This window comes from Eublepharis macularius, chromosome 6, assembly GCF_028583425.1.
Source record: "Eublepharis macularius isolate TG4126 chromosome 6, MPM_Emac_v1.0, whole genome shotgun sequence".
NCBI classification, from domain to species: Eukaryota; Metazoa; Chordata; class Lepidosauria; order Squamata; family Eublepharidae; genus Eublepharis; species Eublepharis macularius.
This window is the reverse complement of record NC_072795.1, coordinates 42836911-42856246: the sequence shown is the minus strand read 5'-3', so window position 1 is coordinate 42856246 and position 19336 is coordinate 42836911. Positions and strand designations below refer to the sequence as shown.

The 19336-nt window shown below is 40.2% G+C and overlaps 2 protein-coding genes across 3 annotated transcripts in view; one reads left to right on the top strand and one right to left on the bottom strand.

The window, feature by feature from the left end:
- DAW1 (dynein assembly factor with WD repeats 1) overlaps positions 1 to 7153 on the top strand; it is a 40587-nt gene extending 33434 nt beyond the window's left edge. For both annotated transcript variants that reach the window (XM_054983202.1, XM_054983201.1), the window contains 4 exons: positions 224 to 338; positions 1010 to 1086; positions 1944 to 2106; positions 6735 to 7153. In XM_054983202.1, coding sequence (XP_054839177.1) covers positions 224 to 338; positions 1010 to 1086; positions 1944 to 2106; positions 6735 to 6769 — 390 coding nt within the window. In that variant the 3' untranslated portion in view covers positions 6770 to 7153. The remainder of the gene's footprint in view (positions 1 to 223; positions 339 to 1009; positions 1087 to 1943; positions 2107 to 6734) is intronic.
- A 2537-nt stretch (positions 7154 to 9690) lies between these two features.
- SPHKAP (SPHK1 interactor, AKAP domain containing) overlaps positions 9691 to 19336 on the bottom strand; it is an 81606-nt gene continuing 71960 nt past the window's right edge. The window contains exons 9-12 of the mRNA XM_054983389.1: positions 19180 to 19266; positions 15283 to 15335; positions 15003 to 15187; positions 9691 to 11823 (exon numbers count right to left, since the gene is read on the bottom strand). Of these exons, the coding sequence (XP_054839364.1) occupies positions 11680 to 11823; positions 15003 to 15187; positions 15283 to 15335; positions 19180 to 19266 (469 nt within the window). The 3' untranslated portion in view covers positions 9691 to 11679. The remainder of the gene's footprint in view (positions 11824 to 15002; positions 15188 to 15282; positions 15336 to 19179; positions 19267 to 19336) is intronic.

The window sequence follows — 19336 nt, the reverse complement described above, 5'->3', positions numbered from 1 at the left end:
AAAAGAGCCACTAGAATTAAAATAAATTCCATTCAATATCTGAGTTGCTTTGATATGATTTAATGCAAATAATTTGTTATTCTGCCCTGTGCCAGCTATATACACATATAGAATAACAGCTATAATGATTGACATAAGCATCAAACAGTTTTGTCAAAAGAGCTTTTGTTTTGCCTGCAATTATTTTACTACTTGGTTGCTTACTGCTCTGTCTAAATTACAGCTGTGGAATGCTCTGACTGGCAAACGTGTGGCAACTTTAACAGGTCATAATGATGAAGTCTTAGATGTTTGTTTTGATTACACTGGGCAGCATATTGCAACTGCCTCAGCTGATGGTACGTAAATTAATCCATCTATTAAAATGTCTTTTGTATCTTGTCAGATGGCTGAAAGAGCAGCTGTGTGTGAACAAAATAGCTCTTCTTTTTTGTGCTGTAAGATGCCTTCAAATAATAATCCACAGGCAATACAGACTCTCAATAACTTATGTGGGAAATTGCTTCTTATGTCCCTCAAGGCTCATTTGAATATTAAGGCCCCCATTTAGAAGCCACTGAGAAATGCTTTGGGGCAGCAACACTCTAGCAAGATGATGAGAACTGGTTCAGGATATGGATATCTCCAAGCAACGTAGAAATTCTCCATGGTGGCACCAACAGATGCTAAAAAAGGAAAGCACTAACATGGAGCCTTTCCACACAATTGGGCCATCCCCATGGTGTGCTATTTTATGGTCTTTGCTGTGTGTGGTCTTTGACACCCTCCTCAAGGGGCCATAATGTTTTAATCTGTTTTGGTCCCATTTATGTAACTAGCACAGAGCTCCTGAGACTTCTGAACATGCTTGATATAAACATTATGTTAGTAAAGTTCTATACCTTGGTTTCTTGTGTCCCCTTCAAAGTCTCTGACAAAAGAGTATAATTAGGACTATGTCCTCGCTGTTGAGATGGAAGGCTCACAACAGGGAAACACTGTACTAATTTGATTTCTTTCTCCACGAAAGGAACAGCAAGAGTTTACAATGCAGAAACCAAAAAATGTATTGCAAAGCTTGAAGGTCATGGAGGAGAAATTTCAAAGGTAAGTGATATGCTTTTGTAGATTTTTTTCAATGTCCCTAATTTATGAGATTCTGGCATATTTAATCTTAGAACTTCTGCTTGTTTATAAAAATCTGTTTCCACTTGAGAACAGTCCAGGGAAGCAATTCCACCCTTTGTTTTTTCCTTGTAGTGTTTTATTCTTGTATGAACCCCAGTGTGGTGCAGGGATTTACAGTTCTCTGATGAAAATACTAATTGAGAAATTGTATCCATGTAGTTTGAGGGTAAAATCCTACCATTAATTGTGTACTGATGTGTGTGAGTGATTTTGGTGGGATATAGACCTGAGTAACAAAGGGTGAGATTGCAGAGTCTGTCAAGAGTTGTGATATGATGCTGAACTTGCGGCATTAATCTTTTAAAAAAATTATGAATACGTTTTGTTTTATGAATACAAGGCAGACACAGGTATATGATACAAGTATAGCATCTTCCTTCTTCTTATAAGTAGTTTTATATACACACACACCACTATCCAATTTTTTTTTGTTCAGTAATTTTCTGTATCTGTTCCATTACTATATTTGTACAGGGGTCAACTTAATGTTCAAAATGCATAATTGTTTCCCATAAATCTATATTCCATACTTGTTGCCGTTCCCACTCCTTTAAAAAAAAAGTCAATTTTATCAATGCCAGTCATAACAACTCCTGCATTGTTGAATTAACTAATCTGCATATAAACAAATTAAAGGCCAAAAGGAATTCAGGATCTGTTATCCCAGGATAACTGAGCATGCCAACAGGGTCTGCATGAGTCATAGTGGACAAACTGGAAGAATGTGATGTGCCTTTCTCACCTTTTAAAAAAAATATTTTTTTCTCTTTTAAAAGATCTGCTTCAATCCTCAAGGCAGTCGTATCCTTACAGCCAGCAGTGATAAAACGGCTCGGCTCTGGGATCCTCAGACAGGACAATGCATTCAAATACTAGAAGGCCACACAGATGAGATATTTTCATGTGTTTTCAACTACAAAGGCAATGTAGTGCTTACAGGTAAATAATGCTTCAACTAGAAATGGTCTTTCTGACTATGGGATTTTAGACCAGTGATGGTATATGCAGCAAAAGCAGTGAGGAATTAGTGGAGTTGCTGAGACTGAACTATCCTGTTGCGTCCATGGCATATTCTTTTACTAGGCTAGTTAAATAGGCTGAGATCCACACAGTGGTGTGAAGAACTCAGGATTAAATAAGTGGAAGTTTGATTTGGAACAGTACAGCAGTTGAACAATTGGCTATATCATTTTTGTCCTAGTATTTTGACATTTTAATGGGAGGATGCATTAAAGAAGCCTGGAGATTCTATAGCTGCTTTCAAATCTGACCTAAATATGTTTTAGCAGTATCTCATTAATCCAGTGGTTACCTTTAAGTTTCTTGGATAGAAACTTGCATTACTAACAAAACTGTTAGTTGAGATCCTTTAACAGGAATTGCCAGAGAAGTTAATTCAAGTTAAGCCTGTTGATTCACTGGTGTAACTTTGATTGGATTACATGTTAATATGGAACCATCTGCACCTAGGTGTAAACCCCACTATTAAACCAGAACACTTTTTCCCCAAGAAAAGATGTGGTACAACTAGTTGCAATGGTGCTGGAAGCTGTTGCATTGAGCTAGTGGGAAGTAGAAAGCTGATTTCTATTGGGAGAGATGGATGTAAATACTATTGATCCAGCACAGTGAATAAAAGTTTTGGGACTCATTGTTTGAAATTTGTAACAAAACAAGTTTAAAACATAAGGCCTGAATGGCAGGCTACATATATATACACTCTAAAACTTGCTAAAACATCTCAAGATACAGATGATGTCAGTGCAATGACTGACCAACACAAATAGACCAAGGTACAATGCAAAACTGACCAGACGCATTTCGGCCCTTAGGCCTTCCTCAGTGGTCAATTGTAAACAATTTATGATCAAACACACCCACACATATGGAAACCAATCATGCAATGCTCCCAATGTTTTATCTAGAGCTGTAACAAAAGAAGAAGTAGGGAGGAAATTTTTAATATAATATAGTCCATTCTAAAGAGCTAGAAATATTCTAGGTAAAATACTGGATCAAAATTTACCTCAAGTATTGTGTGATAAACTGCAAATATTGCAATAGACCCAGTACTGCATTCATACTATGTTCTTCATTTATTGTTGCACGCTAAAGAAAAAATATATCAAATTATAAAATTATTCCCTAACATGCTCTTAATTGCCCCCTCGGTTCTCCAAATCCAATCACAAACCCACCTGAGGCTTGGTTTCCAATGTATAGGAGTGTGGTACATCATTCTGTAATAAAGATACAATGGCACTAATATTCAGCTATATGACAAGGTATAAAGATGATGCAATCTCTCCCATGTGATAAGAAGATGTGCTCTCAAATGAGGTGGAGTGGAGGAGAGAGAGAAGGAAGGGAACACCGGAGTGGCTGAGACACACCACACATTCAATTAGGGCCATTGTCCAAATCCAAATGCTCCTCATGTAACCCTGAAATTCAGCCTTATGTATAAATTGTAGTATGGGGTATGAATTATGAAGGTGATGGGGAGACAGCTAAAAACAATCCCTTTACACTTGCTTTAAATGTTTGCTCTCCTTCAGTAATGCGTTCTTTTCTCACTTCTTTCTCCCACTTTGCCTTTCCCTTTCATTCTGTCTCCTTCCCTCCCCTCCACATGATCACATCATCATTCCCACAGCATCCTCTATTCTCCTCAAATCCCACATGTAATTCCATATCTTTCCTCTCCCCATTCCCTACAAAAGCCCCTCCACTACTTGCTTCCTGATCCTCTCCCCAACCTCCACCATTCTTGTTTCCCTCTTATCATCCCATTATCCTTTTTTCCTCTGCGGTCCTTTCCCAAGAGTTTCCATTGCGTTCCACCATTCTCATTTCTTCAAACTCACTTTACATATTTTCTGTACTCACATACTTAGCACCCTCCCTCCTTTCTTACGCCACAGCATCACTTCTTTCCTTTTTCTTAGTTCCCTATCTTTTACTTCTTTTATTCTCCTCCTCTTCCGTCACCCTTCAACTGTTTTCCAGTATTCCTTAACTGCCTCACCTCATTTCCAGGCTTTGTCTCCAGTCCCCATTCTCTCTCTAGCCTTCGCCTTTCAACCTTCTTGCCCCCCTCTTCCATTGGGGATCCAATTCATCTCATCATACATCATTCTCTTAACTTCTCTACCACCATTGGCCCTTCCCATCCTTCACACCTCTAAGACTATCACCTCCTGTCAGTTGCTTATAGTTTCCCCCATGTCCAGCACTCCGAGTGCCCCAGACTGTTTGAGTCTGGCCCTCACACCAATACATTCCATCACTGCTGAGGTTCCTTGGTTTCTGAGGTTGTTTGGACAACCAATATGTCTGTAGGCTGGTAGTAGCAATCACACGTCTTCTATGTTAGAAGAGGCACAGAAGACTATCCCAGCAGTTGCTCTCAGCTTTAGGATGCCCACACAAAGCCCAGTCTCATCCCAGCTTTGCAGGCATCCCTAGGCTATAATTGGATAGGAGTCATTCTCTAGCATCACCTGTACCTCAAAAGATTTAAGAGATAAATTTTCACCTATTCTCTGTCCCACCTTATTGAGGCATTGCTCTCCATTTCTTAAGCCATTGAGTTCTGGTGCTGTTTTCCAAGCAATTAGAACAGACAAGTGGGGGACCCAAAAAGAATTGTGAGGGGGGCTTTTTATTTTCCAATCCTCCACCATCTCTTTCCCTTTCCTGCCTCCCACAGCCCCTCCCCTTTTTCCTGCTTCCTTCTCTCCTTCCCACCCATCTTTGTTTGCTCACCTGTCTTTATGCCCCACCCCCCAGCAACCTGTCTCCTATGACATAGTTGCATAATGTTGAGCCAGCATTATGCAACATTATGCGTGTTGCAGACTGGACTATTCCGTTTTTACAATGGAGTTTCCCAGTATTAGTGTATGTGTGAGGGAGAAGTGCATGGTGGGGAACCTGCAAGGACTTGTGGGAGGTACTTCACTTTTCCCTATATTCCCTCCCCCCACTTTTTCCTCTTTCCCTCCTCCTGGCAGCCTCCATAGGTTCACCTTTCCCTATGTCCTTCTCTCCTTCAATCCCACTGAACAATTTACCTTTTATCTGCCCTGCATCTTCAACTATATTTCTTAATTTACTTCATTTGCATACTGCCTTTTTCCACAATAGGAATCCAAAGCAGCTTCCATCATTCTCCTTGCCTCCTTATTAACCTCACAACAACCCTAAAAGGTAGGTTAGGCTGGGAATATGTGACTGTATCAAAGTTACCCAGTGCTCCTCCACAGCAGAATGGTGATTCCAATCTGGGACTCACAGGGCTCATTTGGAGGGGGAATGCGCTGGAACACAGTTCGGGCAGTTTCCCCAAAAGGTCACTGTAAGGTGGCCACGCCCACCTGACTTTTGGCCATTTTGGGCCATTTTGGCCTCGATCGGGGCTGAAATAGCCTGGATTGGGTCAGTGCCAGGTGGGGGAACCCTCCCCTGGCTGGCACCGACCTGATCCCAGCTGTTTTGGCCCCGATCCCAGCCCAAAAGGACACAAAATGGCCACTTTCGGCCATTTTGGGCCCATTTCCGCTGGAATTGGGGCCAAAACAGCCCAGATAAGGACCAAAACTGCCCGGATTGGGTCGGTGCTGGGTGGGAGAAGTCTCCCCCACCCAGCACTGATCCAGTCCCGATTCCCCTGGGGATTCCCACATCCTACTCTGAAACTCTAACCATTATACTACACTTGCTTTGGTGGGAGGCAGTGCTGTTGAACAGTAGCAAGCAGCTGGGTCTGGGTGAGTCATGCAAGTCATGAGGTATCAAGTCATCAGATGGTTGCTTCTGAGCCTGGTCCAAATAAGTCCTTCCTCAAAGGCCCAAACAGCTGGAAAGGTCCCTGCCTCCCCTTGCCTTTTACTGACAGAAACTAAGCCTGGAATATTGATATGGTTGCTTAACAATGGCCACTGAGCGTTATCTGATTCTTAGCTACAGGGGATCCTTTTATCATTTTATATTTTTTTAGATTTCAGATTTTTTGGCAAATCCAGGGCATTTTTCAAGGATGTAGGAAGATCTGTCTTATCCTTTTGGTGCTAGCACCTTTTGGTGCTACACCTCTGAAGATGCCAGCCACAGCTGCTGGCGAAACGTCAGGAACTACAATGCCAAGACCACGGCTATACAGCCCGGAAAATCCACAACAACCATCGTTCTCTGGCCGTGAAAGCCTTCTTATCCGTTCATGGCTTTGGTCTCTGGGTTTAAGTAACCTCAGATCAGGGCCACTTGGCTATTAGTATATAAGGTGTCCAACTTCATAGGACTGAGGGATCCCTGACACATATTGCAGACTGGACTATTCCCTTTTTACAAGGGAGTTTCCCAGTATTAGTGTATGTGTGAGGGAGAAGTAATATTTTCCTGCATACTTTGGGGTTTCTCTTGCATATGCAGAACCTTCTCTCTTTTTTGTATCTGGCCCTGCTTTTCTGATTTTATTATCCACAGAGGGACCAGGACTCCTGAATCAGATAGAGTAAATATTATACCAATGAAATTCATTGTTAATCTATTAATTCTTCTTCTAGGGAGCAAGGATAATACATGTAGGATATGGCGCTAATTGAAGATGATCCAGCTTCCTATCTGCTTTCATGAGATGATTTCTTACACAGTCAATAACCATTAAGCCCTTCAAAAGCTAGTTTTTGCCTTTTTTTTTACTTGTTAAAGTAGATGTTTACTGCACTCATTGATGTTAACTAGCTACGTTGCATAAACGTTAGTTAGCACTGAAATATAGGCCAGTGGTTAAGTTGTGACAAGCAAAATTGTTTTCCTTGTAATGTTTATAGACCAGATGGAATGGGTGGGAGGAGGAGATGCATCATGCTATTATGAACTATGTACAATGTATTACTTGGATAACTCATACCTCTGGTTGGATAGTTTGTCTTACTATGAATACTTTTGTTTAATAAAAATTTGAAACATTTCATATGAAAAAGATGTTTGTAGCATTAAGTTTGGGATTATGGGTGTTAACTCACACACTTTTAAAACTGATTTTGAACTTTTGCTACATGATTCTACAATTGCTATGAAAGAAAAATATTGTGATTAATTTATTAAGACGTGTTGGATTTGTAGTGTGCCCCAACCTCAGGGCTTAGAGTAAGTAGCAACATATACAAGTCTGAGTATAAATACTAATCAGGTAAAAGATTCACCCCATTCTACTTTGAGAGCTCACTCTTGAGAGATGCTCATTTTACACCTTCAGATCATACACTGTTAAGCAAAGGTGATGAAAAGGTAATTCTTTGAGAATGGAATAATTTTCTGTTATCTGTAAACAAATACTATGTTTTTAAAACATGTTATTAACTTTGTATTGCCAATTTTACTGTCTGCTATTGGTTCGTTCGAGTTCCATGGTCCATAACGCATAACCTTCACCTATTCAGCTAGGGGTGGCATCACGATAGTGGAAGAGAGGTATGAGCCCCTCCCTTAACTAGGTAAATAGTTTCCAGTATGAACCCTAAACACCAAATTGTACGGAAGCTGAGTTTTCTTGATACCCCCCTGCTTTTCACAGGGGGAAGAATCACAGAAACTGAGCCTCTGTATGACCAGGTGCTGAAGCAGAGGGCTTATTCTCATGAGAGATTATCTATGCAGTGAAAGGAGAGATTCATGCTGCTCTTCTGTGATACTGTTGCAGAACTGCCCATGGCTGAATGAATAAACCAGGGCTCTGATGTGTTGATCTTCATTTCTTTTACTGTTAAGCAAAAACTAGCCATGTTGTTTAATTCAGGAAAGTTCTTTCCAGATCCAGAGTTGATGGGCAAACTGGAAAACTTACCATGGACACAGACCTGTTGATACTATATAAACAACTTTTGAGTATGTCTGCTACTTTGTGTCCTATTACTTTTCAGCCATGCACATTATTTTTCTCTAGCCCTCTTTGTCCACTTCAGTTATGGTAAAAACATTAATTCAACATGTTTGTTTATCAGAATATCCAGGACCTTTTTTTTGTGGTATTGGCATGAAAGCTTGTTTCTAAATGCTTTTTTGAACCAAAAAACCTATGTAAGAGCCTGTGTGCTGTATTGCCCTGAATATGTCAAGCCAGTTGAAAGATTATCTATCCTGACTTTCCTGTGCAGCTTTCCCCTAAGGATCTTCTTTGGTTTACCTCTTATGAAGGCTGTGAAAGTCTCACGTATGAGATCTGCTACAGAGTGAAGCACTAGCTTTATAGCTTTAGGCCCTGGAATATAATGCTTCATTTATTTCTACAATACACACTCCAGAAAGTACAAAGATTGTTTCCTTGAGAAAGAAGCTTTTAGGTTGAAGCTACAGAAACATGTTCATTTTGTCAGTAAAGACCCAACAAAAGTTCTCAGTAATACAGGTGTGGGAGGATTCTGCTGTCATTAGCATAACTGGGGCCCCTGCTACATGCTTGAGTCACCCTAGTTATGAAAACTTGCATTAACAAAGCTGGCACTAGCTCACTTCCAATTCAGTGGTATTTGCATGGTATGTTTATCTCCATCAAATGCATCCATTTCTTTTGATCAGGTCAGATAAGCATTGTAACTGCTTCAGCTGTGTACACAATACTTCCTTTGCTGTGTTGGAATGCTGTAGCTAAAACAGGCCTCCTGGCAGCTTGTGATCTAGCAACCCAGGTATGATGGCCTGTCAAGTGCTCAATGACTTCCATTTTTACTGGTCCAAGAAAAAAAACCACAAAAGGTTTATGGAGTTCCTGGTGGGATGCCAGACATGGTTGGTGAGATATATTCGGCTTGGTTAGTCACAGAATTGAAATAGTAGGACTTGATTTTTATATTTACATTTTAATGAATTGTTTGGGTATGTCAATATTCACGATCTTTTAAAACTTGAAACTTTTTTATTAATCTTTTTGAGAATCAGCGTCCCTTTCCTCCTAATCTTCAGTCACTTTTCAGTATTGCACGCTGGGTGGAGTGGGGGGGGGGTACAAGTCAAATGAAAGTATTTTTTCAGACCAAGCTCATCTGCTGGCAGATGACTGGCAAGGCTCAACTACAATATCCGTTCTTCTGCAACAGATTAACACAGCCAGCCTTCTGGAATTCATGTGCTGATTCTACATTTTTTCTGTTCGAACTATCTGTTATTAGATCTGGCTTTTCATAGATTTTTTTCCCTCAATAACTCTGAAAAACATCATAAGGGTATATTGGAAAATTTAATTACTTGCTTTATAGATAATCCAACAATCTTCAAGAGTTCTGGACATTCAGCATCTTTGAAAAGTGAAGCCTTCAGGGGGGCAGACACATTAGTTCCCTTCATTTGTACAAAATCACTTTAAACAAGTTCACTTGAAACAAAATCTGAGACACAGATTTTGTTGTTAAGGAGATGGATAGTATGGCTTTATACTTTATTGGATGCAAGGAACATTTGGTTTAGAAAGGCAAAGATCACACATACTGTTAACACAAATTTATTTTAGGTCAGCCTGCAATACTAAGAAGAAATATACAGAAAGGAACTTTATCACATTGTTTCACATCACCTATGTTATTTGTGCTTTGTAGGATAAGTAAACATTTATTCTACCACTGCAAAAAGTCTGAAAATGGACAACTAACTGGCCTTGGCCTAAAAATAAATATCCTTTTCCCAACAAGTATTTTCTGTTTTTAATGCTCCATAAATGTATTGTAGATTGCAGAAAGGTACTGAGAGCATACAAGTTTGGGTGGGCTTTTTGAGTAGTAGCACTTCTCAAAAACAAACCTAGTTTGTTCAGGTGAAGCCACCAGTGCTTACATTCAGCTGGCCTTTCTGTTAACCAGCTTTCACTGTTGTAATTGTATTCTCAGCAAAGTTGCTTGAACACTTAGGATTAAATAAAACTTCTGGCAACCATCTTTCTTGCTGTATATATGAGAAAGGGTAGACATGCATGAAAGTTGATGTACTAGAAGTACTAATAGTAGTAATTATGGCTCTTGCTTATAATTTATTTAAAATCATTTCAAAAATAGGTGCAAAAAGGTATTTCTGGACATATCACAGAATCATATATTCTTGTAATTAAAATAAAAACGCTTTTCTGTTTTCTCAAGATACAGGCAGAACTGCTATACAATCAAAATATTAAAGTTTCTGTTTCTTAAAGCAGCAAATAGAGAGCATGTATAATCTCAATAGCTTAAAGTAACTGCATTCTGAAGACTCCATTAGCAGGGGATATAGACAATCTCAATGAAGATATTTAGTGGGGTAATTAGCTGAAGATTTTTATGGCAATGGGATTTCCTTTCTTGACTTTAAATTAAAACCAGACTCTTCAGCTGGTACCAAAAATGTATAAATATGTATGAAAACAGCAAATTTATCTGAAGTTCTACATTGCAAGTTGATAAATACGTAAGAAATGCATACGTACCCCAAACATTTAAATGCCAAACAACAAGTTTTCTCTATAAATAAACTATGCTTCAGAATATAAAAAAACTCAGAAACTAATGCCCTTTCTGTGAAGGTACAGTGTATTATTTTTCATGTTGACCTAAATTAAATTAATTTGCTGCGGCTGCAATCCTATGCACAAGACTTTGGAGTAAGTCCCATTGAACTCTGTGGACTTGCTTCTGAGTAAACATGCATTGGATCTGGCTGTAAAATTTAAGTAGAAATGTTGACTCCTTTTAAAAACCATTCTTATTCAAAGATTGTAAAGAACTTTACAAAGGACTCAAATCACCATTATAAATGAAAGGTGAGGTATGAGGGTACAAATACTTGCCCACAGTGTAACAGCAAGTGGGAATGTATGTGGATCTCAGTTTGGCTAATAGGCAGTCTAGTGTTCCATTCACGAGTACAGAATCTCAGAATACTGCTGGAAAAAATATCAGGTGAGTTTTACAGACTCATCAGTCAGTTTGAATATTTTATTCCTGCCTATGGAACAGAAATTCCTGCTGAGTGGCTACAGACAAGGGCTCAAAATACTTTTTCTGCTCTTCTGGAGTAATTTGAAAACATAATTACATAGAATTCGTTGAGAGATGTAGCCTCCTACATACACATTTGGTTAGCATTCTGAAAATCACTTTGAGTACTCAGGCTACAAATATTAGGGATTTTATGTTTGTCTTGCTTACTGTAATTTGAGGATCAGTCAGTATACATAACCAGCAGATACTTCAGTGACAGGAAACGGGTGTCTTTTCCATCCAACCACCACAACAGGTCACTCATTTAAAATGCATACCCCCATCTTCTACAGTAGTACATTCTAAAACGCAAGGTGCCAACCCCCCCAGCCTGATAGACTGGTCTTTTCCTTTTGCGGTGCACAGCTTTGAAACTGACTCAGAGTGCATCGCCAGTCTGTGTACTTCTTGCTCAGTATGTGTGCTGATGTTTTGAAAAGGGGCCACTCACAAACCACTGCCACTTAAGATGGATCACAAATGAAAACAAGGAGTGTGATGAGGTTTTTTATCCCAACTCAAGAAGCCAGTCAAAGAGGCTTGGAGTCAGCTCTCCACTGTCTTCATGGAGCTTGCAGAACTGCACCACAGCATGAAAGATGTCGCCCACTTTCCAGGACTTCTGATGGACAAGCTGCACAACATCTAAAAACTGGAGGAACAGTTTTACTCTCAGGGTGGGTTTCATTCAACATGTTTTCCCATTTTTGCGCAGCATTACTCTTTCATTACTCATTGACTATACTATCAAGTAAGGACATACTTGCATGAATGAGTTACCATAAGCTAATCACTTTTTAATTTGCCACATCACCTCCAATGCAATACTTCTCACTGGAGTCAGTTCATACATTCAGCTGTCAATCAAGTGCTTTATCTGAATAACCAGGTGATGAGAAAACAAGTAATGTACATGTGTGTGCGAACCACTTTGGGAGGCAAGTGGTGATTAGGAATGCAAATGCTGCTACAACGCAAATATAAAAAATTATCAAAAAGGAGATCATGTTGCAGATCTTGCCTAGGCTGCCCTGGTATTTAGAGCACAAATAGAAATGGAATACCTGTCATTCTTGATACCCAGCACTGGAAAGGTGCAGGTAGACAAGGACTCTGTCTTGCATGCACGCATGCTCCCAAGGGCCATTGCAGGCCATCCCACACACATGCAAATCTAATGGCCCACATAAGGCACCAGTGTAAATTTACACTCCTGCAACGGACTGTGTGACAAAATACTGAAACTGAGGAGGAACCGGTATTTCAGCAGATCATCTGGCCACTAGTTTCCTACAAAACTTCAACTTTGAGGAAAAGGATAATCTCTTCTCCACAAGCCTCTTGTATTGTTCTTCATAGAACAGGCCTTCTCCACTTTTCATCCATCTATAGATCCATATCATTTTTATCCCTTTCTCCAAGCAATTCTGGGAGCCATGCCTGGTTTTCTGCTCTTCCATTTTATTCTTACAACAACCCTCTTGGGCTGAGAGCAAGGAACTTGCACAAGTCACCCAGTGAACTTTGAAGCTGAACAGGGATTTGAACTCAGATCTGTCCTAGTCTAACATTCATACAAGCCAAACACTGTCCACCAGCAATGTACTTGCGAGAAACTCCAAAAAATTCACAAAGTCCTTGGTAACAAAAGTTAAATCCAGAAGGTACAATGTTGTTTTATTCTGCAAAATGACGTTTAAAAAATATTCTGCTTCCGTTACATTTTCAAGCAGCTGGAGAAAATCCAGACCCTGACCACTTTTGTGCTTTCTCATTTTATTGATTTGTGAGCATTGCTATGTCGCACATCCAGTCCCAGTTTTTCTTCTGGCTTGGCAATGGAAATCAAAGCCTTTTCATTTTCTTGAATTTCACAGTCAATATCTAATTAGGCTTTTCTTTTTGCATTGCTTCTCTTCTTCAGCACATGAGAAACTATTACAGCTTTGTAGCCAGTTGGGCTGTTAGCTATTTGCATATGGCTTTACAAACTTAAATACATATTTTAAAGGCGTTCAAATAGGCGTGTGATTTCCAAGGGCAGGCTTGCAGACAGGGTGTGTTCCATCACTCTCTGGGGTGTGTAAGTTTTGCAGTTGGCTTAACAGTTTATAGAGGCATATGGTAAAGCCGACAGCTGCTTCTATAATGGGATACAATTTGGGCAGTTGCTTACTGAATGCAGCTTAAGTGGTATTTATGATTCCCAAATATTTTCCCTTGGAAAATACTAAACAATATCTCTGCTGCTCGTAATGATATCTTAAGGTTTTATTAGATGCAGGGCTTGATTTTATGAGCTGCTATCCTGATACAGTAGGTCATAGAATCCTATGCAAAATCTTGGCAGGGGTCCTACTCTTTCCTCTTTTAAGATAGGCTGCTTCAATGGGATTCTATATAGTGAAAGAATGTGATCTTGTGATGATAGGTCCCTTGAGGATTTGTCCCATATCACATTCTGGTGTCCAGGATTTGAGGTCAAGCACAAAAGATTTCTAAGGACCATTGTATCTCCTTTCTCAGGAAGGTTAGATTAGGATAAACTAGTATAACTATTGGCAGATGGCAATATATTCATTACTTTCTGAATGGCAAGATTTGTTGCCACTGTTATAAAGACATAGATAACAATCAGGTATGCCCATGTAAGCATGGTTGACCCACACATCAAGTGTTCCACTCTGGGTCATTAGCTATTGGATTAGGTGTATTGTTATGGCTTTATTATGAGATATTTTACATTATTATTATGTATTTTAATTTCAGTGGAAATGTGTGGAAATTTCTTGATGGAATTATTGTGCTGTTGCTATGGCTTATTCACGGATGCAATAAAGACCGACTGACTGGTTCTTCTAAGATGGCAACAGTGTGGTTTCCCACACCTTGTATGATACAGCTATGTACTCTATGAGCCACCATGCTGGAGGCAAGGGGAAGTGATCCAAAATAGCCTAAATAAACTACAGCAGTTGTTTGATCTGCTACAAGAAGCCAGTCCCTGGGATTATCATGTCCTGTAACTGTGTCCCCAGAGGTTCTGGGGATATTTTCATGCACTATTCTAGATTGTCTCAATGTGAGGTCATTCTTAGAGTTTGGATGATAGCCAGCATGGTGTGGCTGGGTTTCAAATCTTCACTCAGCTCAAAGGATGATCTCAAGCCAGTCACTCCCTCTCAGCCTAACTCATTTCATAAATTTATTATGAGGATAAAAAGGGATAAAGTCCATGGATGCCACTTTGAACTCCTTGGAAGAAAAGAGGGATAGAAATGTGAAAAGTGTCAAAATAATGGTTGAGTAGCAAAATGCAAAGATGAGAATTTATACCATTCTGACCCAACTGCTGTCTAAATCTGTGTTTGCTCTTATCATTACATCAAACTGGATGGTCCGCTATGGATGAAGGCAAGGTCGAGGTCTCTAATTACTTGAGTTGGTCTCCAGGTATGCAGAAAAATAGAGGAAAAATAACCTCCAAAGTGGCATACCAAGGTCAAAAATGCTCCAGAAAAGACAGTATGTTGAGAACAGCCATACATTAAAGGTGGGGAGAAAAGAATGGTGGTGCTCAAGACCTTGAGAGCTTAGACAGTCTTGGAGAGGCATGATTTCTTAATGGTTCCTCCCCATCCTACAGTTTCTTGGGTTACCTGAATGTACATTACAAGGGACAGCATTCCCATATAATTTTTATTTTGTTCCTTCAAATAAGACAAATAACTTTTCTCAAGGAGAAAAAAATTATCATGTGTAAAATACCGTTGCAAGATCTACTCCAAGAAAACATAACACCATCATTTACACATATACTGAAAGGCATACCTTTTCAATTCTATTTTCCTGAGATTTCTTAAAATAGATAATGGGGATTCCAAGCTCTGAGGCAGCTATCCACTGAAGGGTGGCACGTAGTTCTACATCAGGGCACTCTGGTTCGAGATCAAAGTTTATCACCAAGAGATTCTTTTGCCTATTGGATGTTTCCACAGATAAACCTAAAGTGCATTCTGAATAAAGAGTGATATCATAACTTGTATTTAATGAAGCCATATGCTTAAAAGCCCATTTCCATCTCCGTCTCCTATTAGTGACATTAACTTACCCTCTCCCTTTTCTGGATGTTCGTTACGGAATGTGTTTTCTTCTACTAATTCACTTAAGAAACAAAAACAACAACAAAGATTATTGTAAATAACTTAGGGGCACAGAAGAACATTCTTTCAGCAAAGTTGAAATCATTTCATAAGAAACTCCAAGATGCCACAGCTTATCACCCCTTCGATAAGGCAGTTCTCTAAGATTCTCTAAGTAAGGGTTCTCTAAGAGCTTCTGCATACTCAGGAGTCTCTCCAGCTATACAGACATACGTTAGCCCATAAATTAAGTGGGGGGGGGGAAGACAACTTAAAAATGGCCCTACAAAACTGAGTGCCCCTGCCCCTGGTTAAGTATAATGCAGTGAGATCAATTGAACATCAAAGGGGAACCCAGAAAGTGGGAAGGAATTGACCTGATTGCGTTTCTAACAAGTTAAGTATTTTTGGGGAGGGGGACTCAGAGTTGAGGGATGTGTAGCATGAAGCATGCACCCCCTGTCCCCCAAGTCCCTCCCACAGTACAGGATATTAGAGGTTATTAAGGGTTCCTTCCACTCTGTCATTAATTCAACCAAAGGAAAAGTATTTCCTCCAATGAATTTTACCTCCTCAGAATGTTTTCCAGTCTATGAAGGGGGCAGAGCTCCAAACAAATTCTAACATCCTGGGATGAGTGTGTGAATTAGAGTCAGAGGCTGAATGATGAGGTATACACCCCCCCAATCCAATTCCCCCCTTCCATTCAGCATGGGTGGGAGAGAGAAAAATATTCCATTCAGTAATGCTTGTGTTTGAAGTTAATTGAGTGGCTTTGTCCTTATCCGCCTCAACAATCAAGTGCTATAGAATAATTGCATCACAACTCAAGTCTTGTGAGATACAGGGATAGGTGAACAGGAAACCCCCAATGCTCAGCCTTCTCAAACAACTGCACTATGGAAGGGAAATGCCCCAGTCTTTTAAGACCCCTCCACAATGATTTATCATGGGCTCCCAATGTTTTATTAGACTAAAAGGAACATGTATGTTGTATAAAAAGCATACCACACTTCATTTAAATGTTGGGATGTGCATTCATTCCCAAATTAACAAGGGTGGGGGGCATGGGAAGCAAACTAGAAAATCTTGGCTTGTTCCAAGGGTGTGGGTTACAAAATTAAAAGGAAATAATGGCAAACAAACAAGTGCCATTTTCCCTTTTATTATTATTTCTTCTCCCACCCACCCAACACCACTTACTGTGCTGTACTGTATAGGTTTTTGTATGGCAGTTGCTGTTGTTGCTTTAGAGTGGATCCAGGCTGCTTGCTGTGGCAACTGGCTAGCCTCTGGGCAGGCAGAGGATACCCCCCCCCCCGCTTCACATCTCTGCCCTCTGGCACCTTCTGCACCCTGCAAATTGAGCCTCACACAAGGTCAGGTACAATCTGGGGACTACAGTGCCCAGGCTTCACTGAGGCACATTGCTTTGGATTCTAGAAAATGAGTCAGAATTCCTCTGCCTGCTTCTTAGCTGATTTGCAGTTGTCTGCTGCTACTAATGTGGAACTGCACAAGCAGCAAAGCAGCCACTCAGTGCAACAAAATAGCCACTGGGATTTGTGGGGAGATGGGCTGTGGCTCAGGAGAAATGTCTCTGTTTTGTATGCAGAAGATCCCTGGTTCAATCCCCAGCATCTCCACTTAAAAGGATCAGACTGGATATGAAGTAAAAGACTTCAGCCTGAGAGCCTGGATAGCCACTGCCTGTCTGAGTGGACAATACTGACCTTGAGGGACTGACGGTCTGGTTCAGTATAAGGCAGCTTCATTTGGGGTTTTTTTTGAGGGGGGTATGGGAAAAGGAGAGGGACAATGAACAAAAACAGTAACAAAAATGGACATGTAATAAGAAATGTAACAGAAACAGATTACATTGTTGAAATGGAAATAGAAACAAATAGAAAAAAATATTTGCACATCCCTATTTAATCCTTCCTAATCATTTTGTTGCAGCAAAAGTAAGGAGGAGTCTTGTGGCACTTTCAAGGCTGTCACAATTTTATTCCAGCTTAAGCTTGTGTGGACTAAAGCCCACCTTCACATGCCACGAGTGGGTCCTCACTATGCAGTCATTTTATGCAAAGTTTGCCAAAAAAGAAGCAGCAAACAGCAGGACCATGAAACGAGGGAAGTACAGGGTGAAATATAATGATGCAAAACTATTTAGAAATTTATTTGGAAAATGTAAACGCTGTCTCTACAGAAAACTGAAATCTAATCAGGAAAAACACAGAAACCACCCATTTGTTATGCCAAGCTAGTTAATATCTGTAACTGGTGGAGGGTTATTTCATGAGCCAGGACTTAGGGATTTTCTCTTATCATAACAGACCCTGTGGGTCAATGTTGACTAGCTCTGCATATCTGACGAATGGCCTCTGTGTTTCTCCTGCTGGACAGTCTTACACAGAGGGTGCTTAAGTTGCAGGGCTTTGTTTCAAAGGCCTCTGGCCATGTGGCATGTCTTCTTCTCAGCAGGCATTCTGAATTCCTACCTCACTCAAAAACATCCAGACAGCTGCCCAACAAGCAAAACTAGGAGCCTCAAAGGGGTGGGGGCAGGGAGGCAGGGAAATGGAGATGCTTCACATTATGTACAAAACTAAGCAGTTTTCAGGATCCCAGCCTGTATCTATAATCTTTAACTACTGCCATTTTCAAGGTTATCACATGGCTTTCTGGGCTAGACTATTAAGACTAGCCTTTTCTTTAGGTTATTTTTTCTAAAATGTTTATCCAGATGTGCATGCTGTAGGAAACTAGAGAAAAAGTTTCTGTCATTGGGCATATTTCAGCTTAAAAGTTCCTACTCAGCTCTTAAGTACTGAGGTAGTTGTCCACGTCTAGAAGCGTCTTTGTCAGGCAAAGGTTCCTTGCATAGTTTTCATCCATGTGTACAGTAATGTGCTTCAGCTCCATTGACTGCAATGGAGGATGTGTATGTTGCTCTGTATTGCTTCTCTGCATATTTATTGGTCAAAGCAGAGGTTCCAGCCAGCAAATTGGTAGTCTGTTCCTGGAACGCAGGGCATAAAAGTCAGAGGGATAGATGTAGGATGCACAACATATCAAGGTGTGCCATTGTCAGCATAAACAACCCACCTGTAAATTACATCATGTTTCAGAATACCAAAATGTTTAGGCAGGTATGTGGCACATCTCTTGGGATCATGATGGGCTTTAAGCCAACGTGGTAGAAATGAACTCAAGTACATTGAGAGTGTTTTGGATTACATTTGTTTCACAATATGAATGAGAAGATTTGACTTTCTTCATCTTAAGCTAATTTGGTCTACTGTAATTAGTCTTGGGCCACTGCTATGAAACTCTCTTGAACAAGTGAAATCAATGGATTGGTTTTATACCGTATGGTCACAATTCCAACTCCTTGGAGCACTAATGTGCACCTAGAAGCCCTATGTAGATACTACAGGATTAGGATTGTATTTGCTGTGGACAGCTGCTGAGGCCAGGCAGAAATTGACAACTACTAGCTATAGATAGCAATGAATGTAACTGCAGCTCAAACTGCAGAGTGAAAAGCCATTGAATTTGTGTTAAATATATGAGGTGCTGTTGCATTAATTTGCACTGTGGAACATGCTGTGAAATTAATGTGAAAGTGATGGGTATTACTTATTTCTATCAGATGGTGACTATCCATCCTGGAACTGCCTGACCCTAGGCTCGCGCTTGCCATGATGGGGCTTGCCAGGCAGTTAAAACAGCAGCTGGAAAGCAGCAGGATGAACAATGAAGGCATTGAGGTCGTTTGGCACATTGTTAGATGGCAGAAATGGTTTTCAGCTGAAATGGAACAGCACTTCTGAAGATCAGAGGTCACCTTGACAGCTACTTACTTAACAGTACGAGAAGATGGCATGTTTTCCTGATAAATCTCCAGGTCCATAATGCCAAGACTGCTAGTGGTGCTGCTGTTGCCATTGCTGACGATGCAAAAATTTAAGCATTAATGCCAGTCTGCACCAGCATGCACTTGAATACATTGTGAACCAA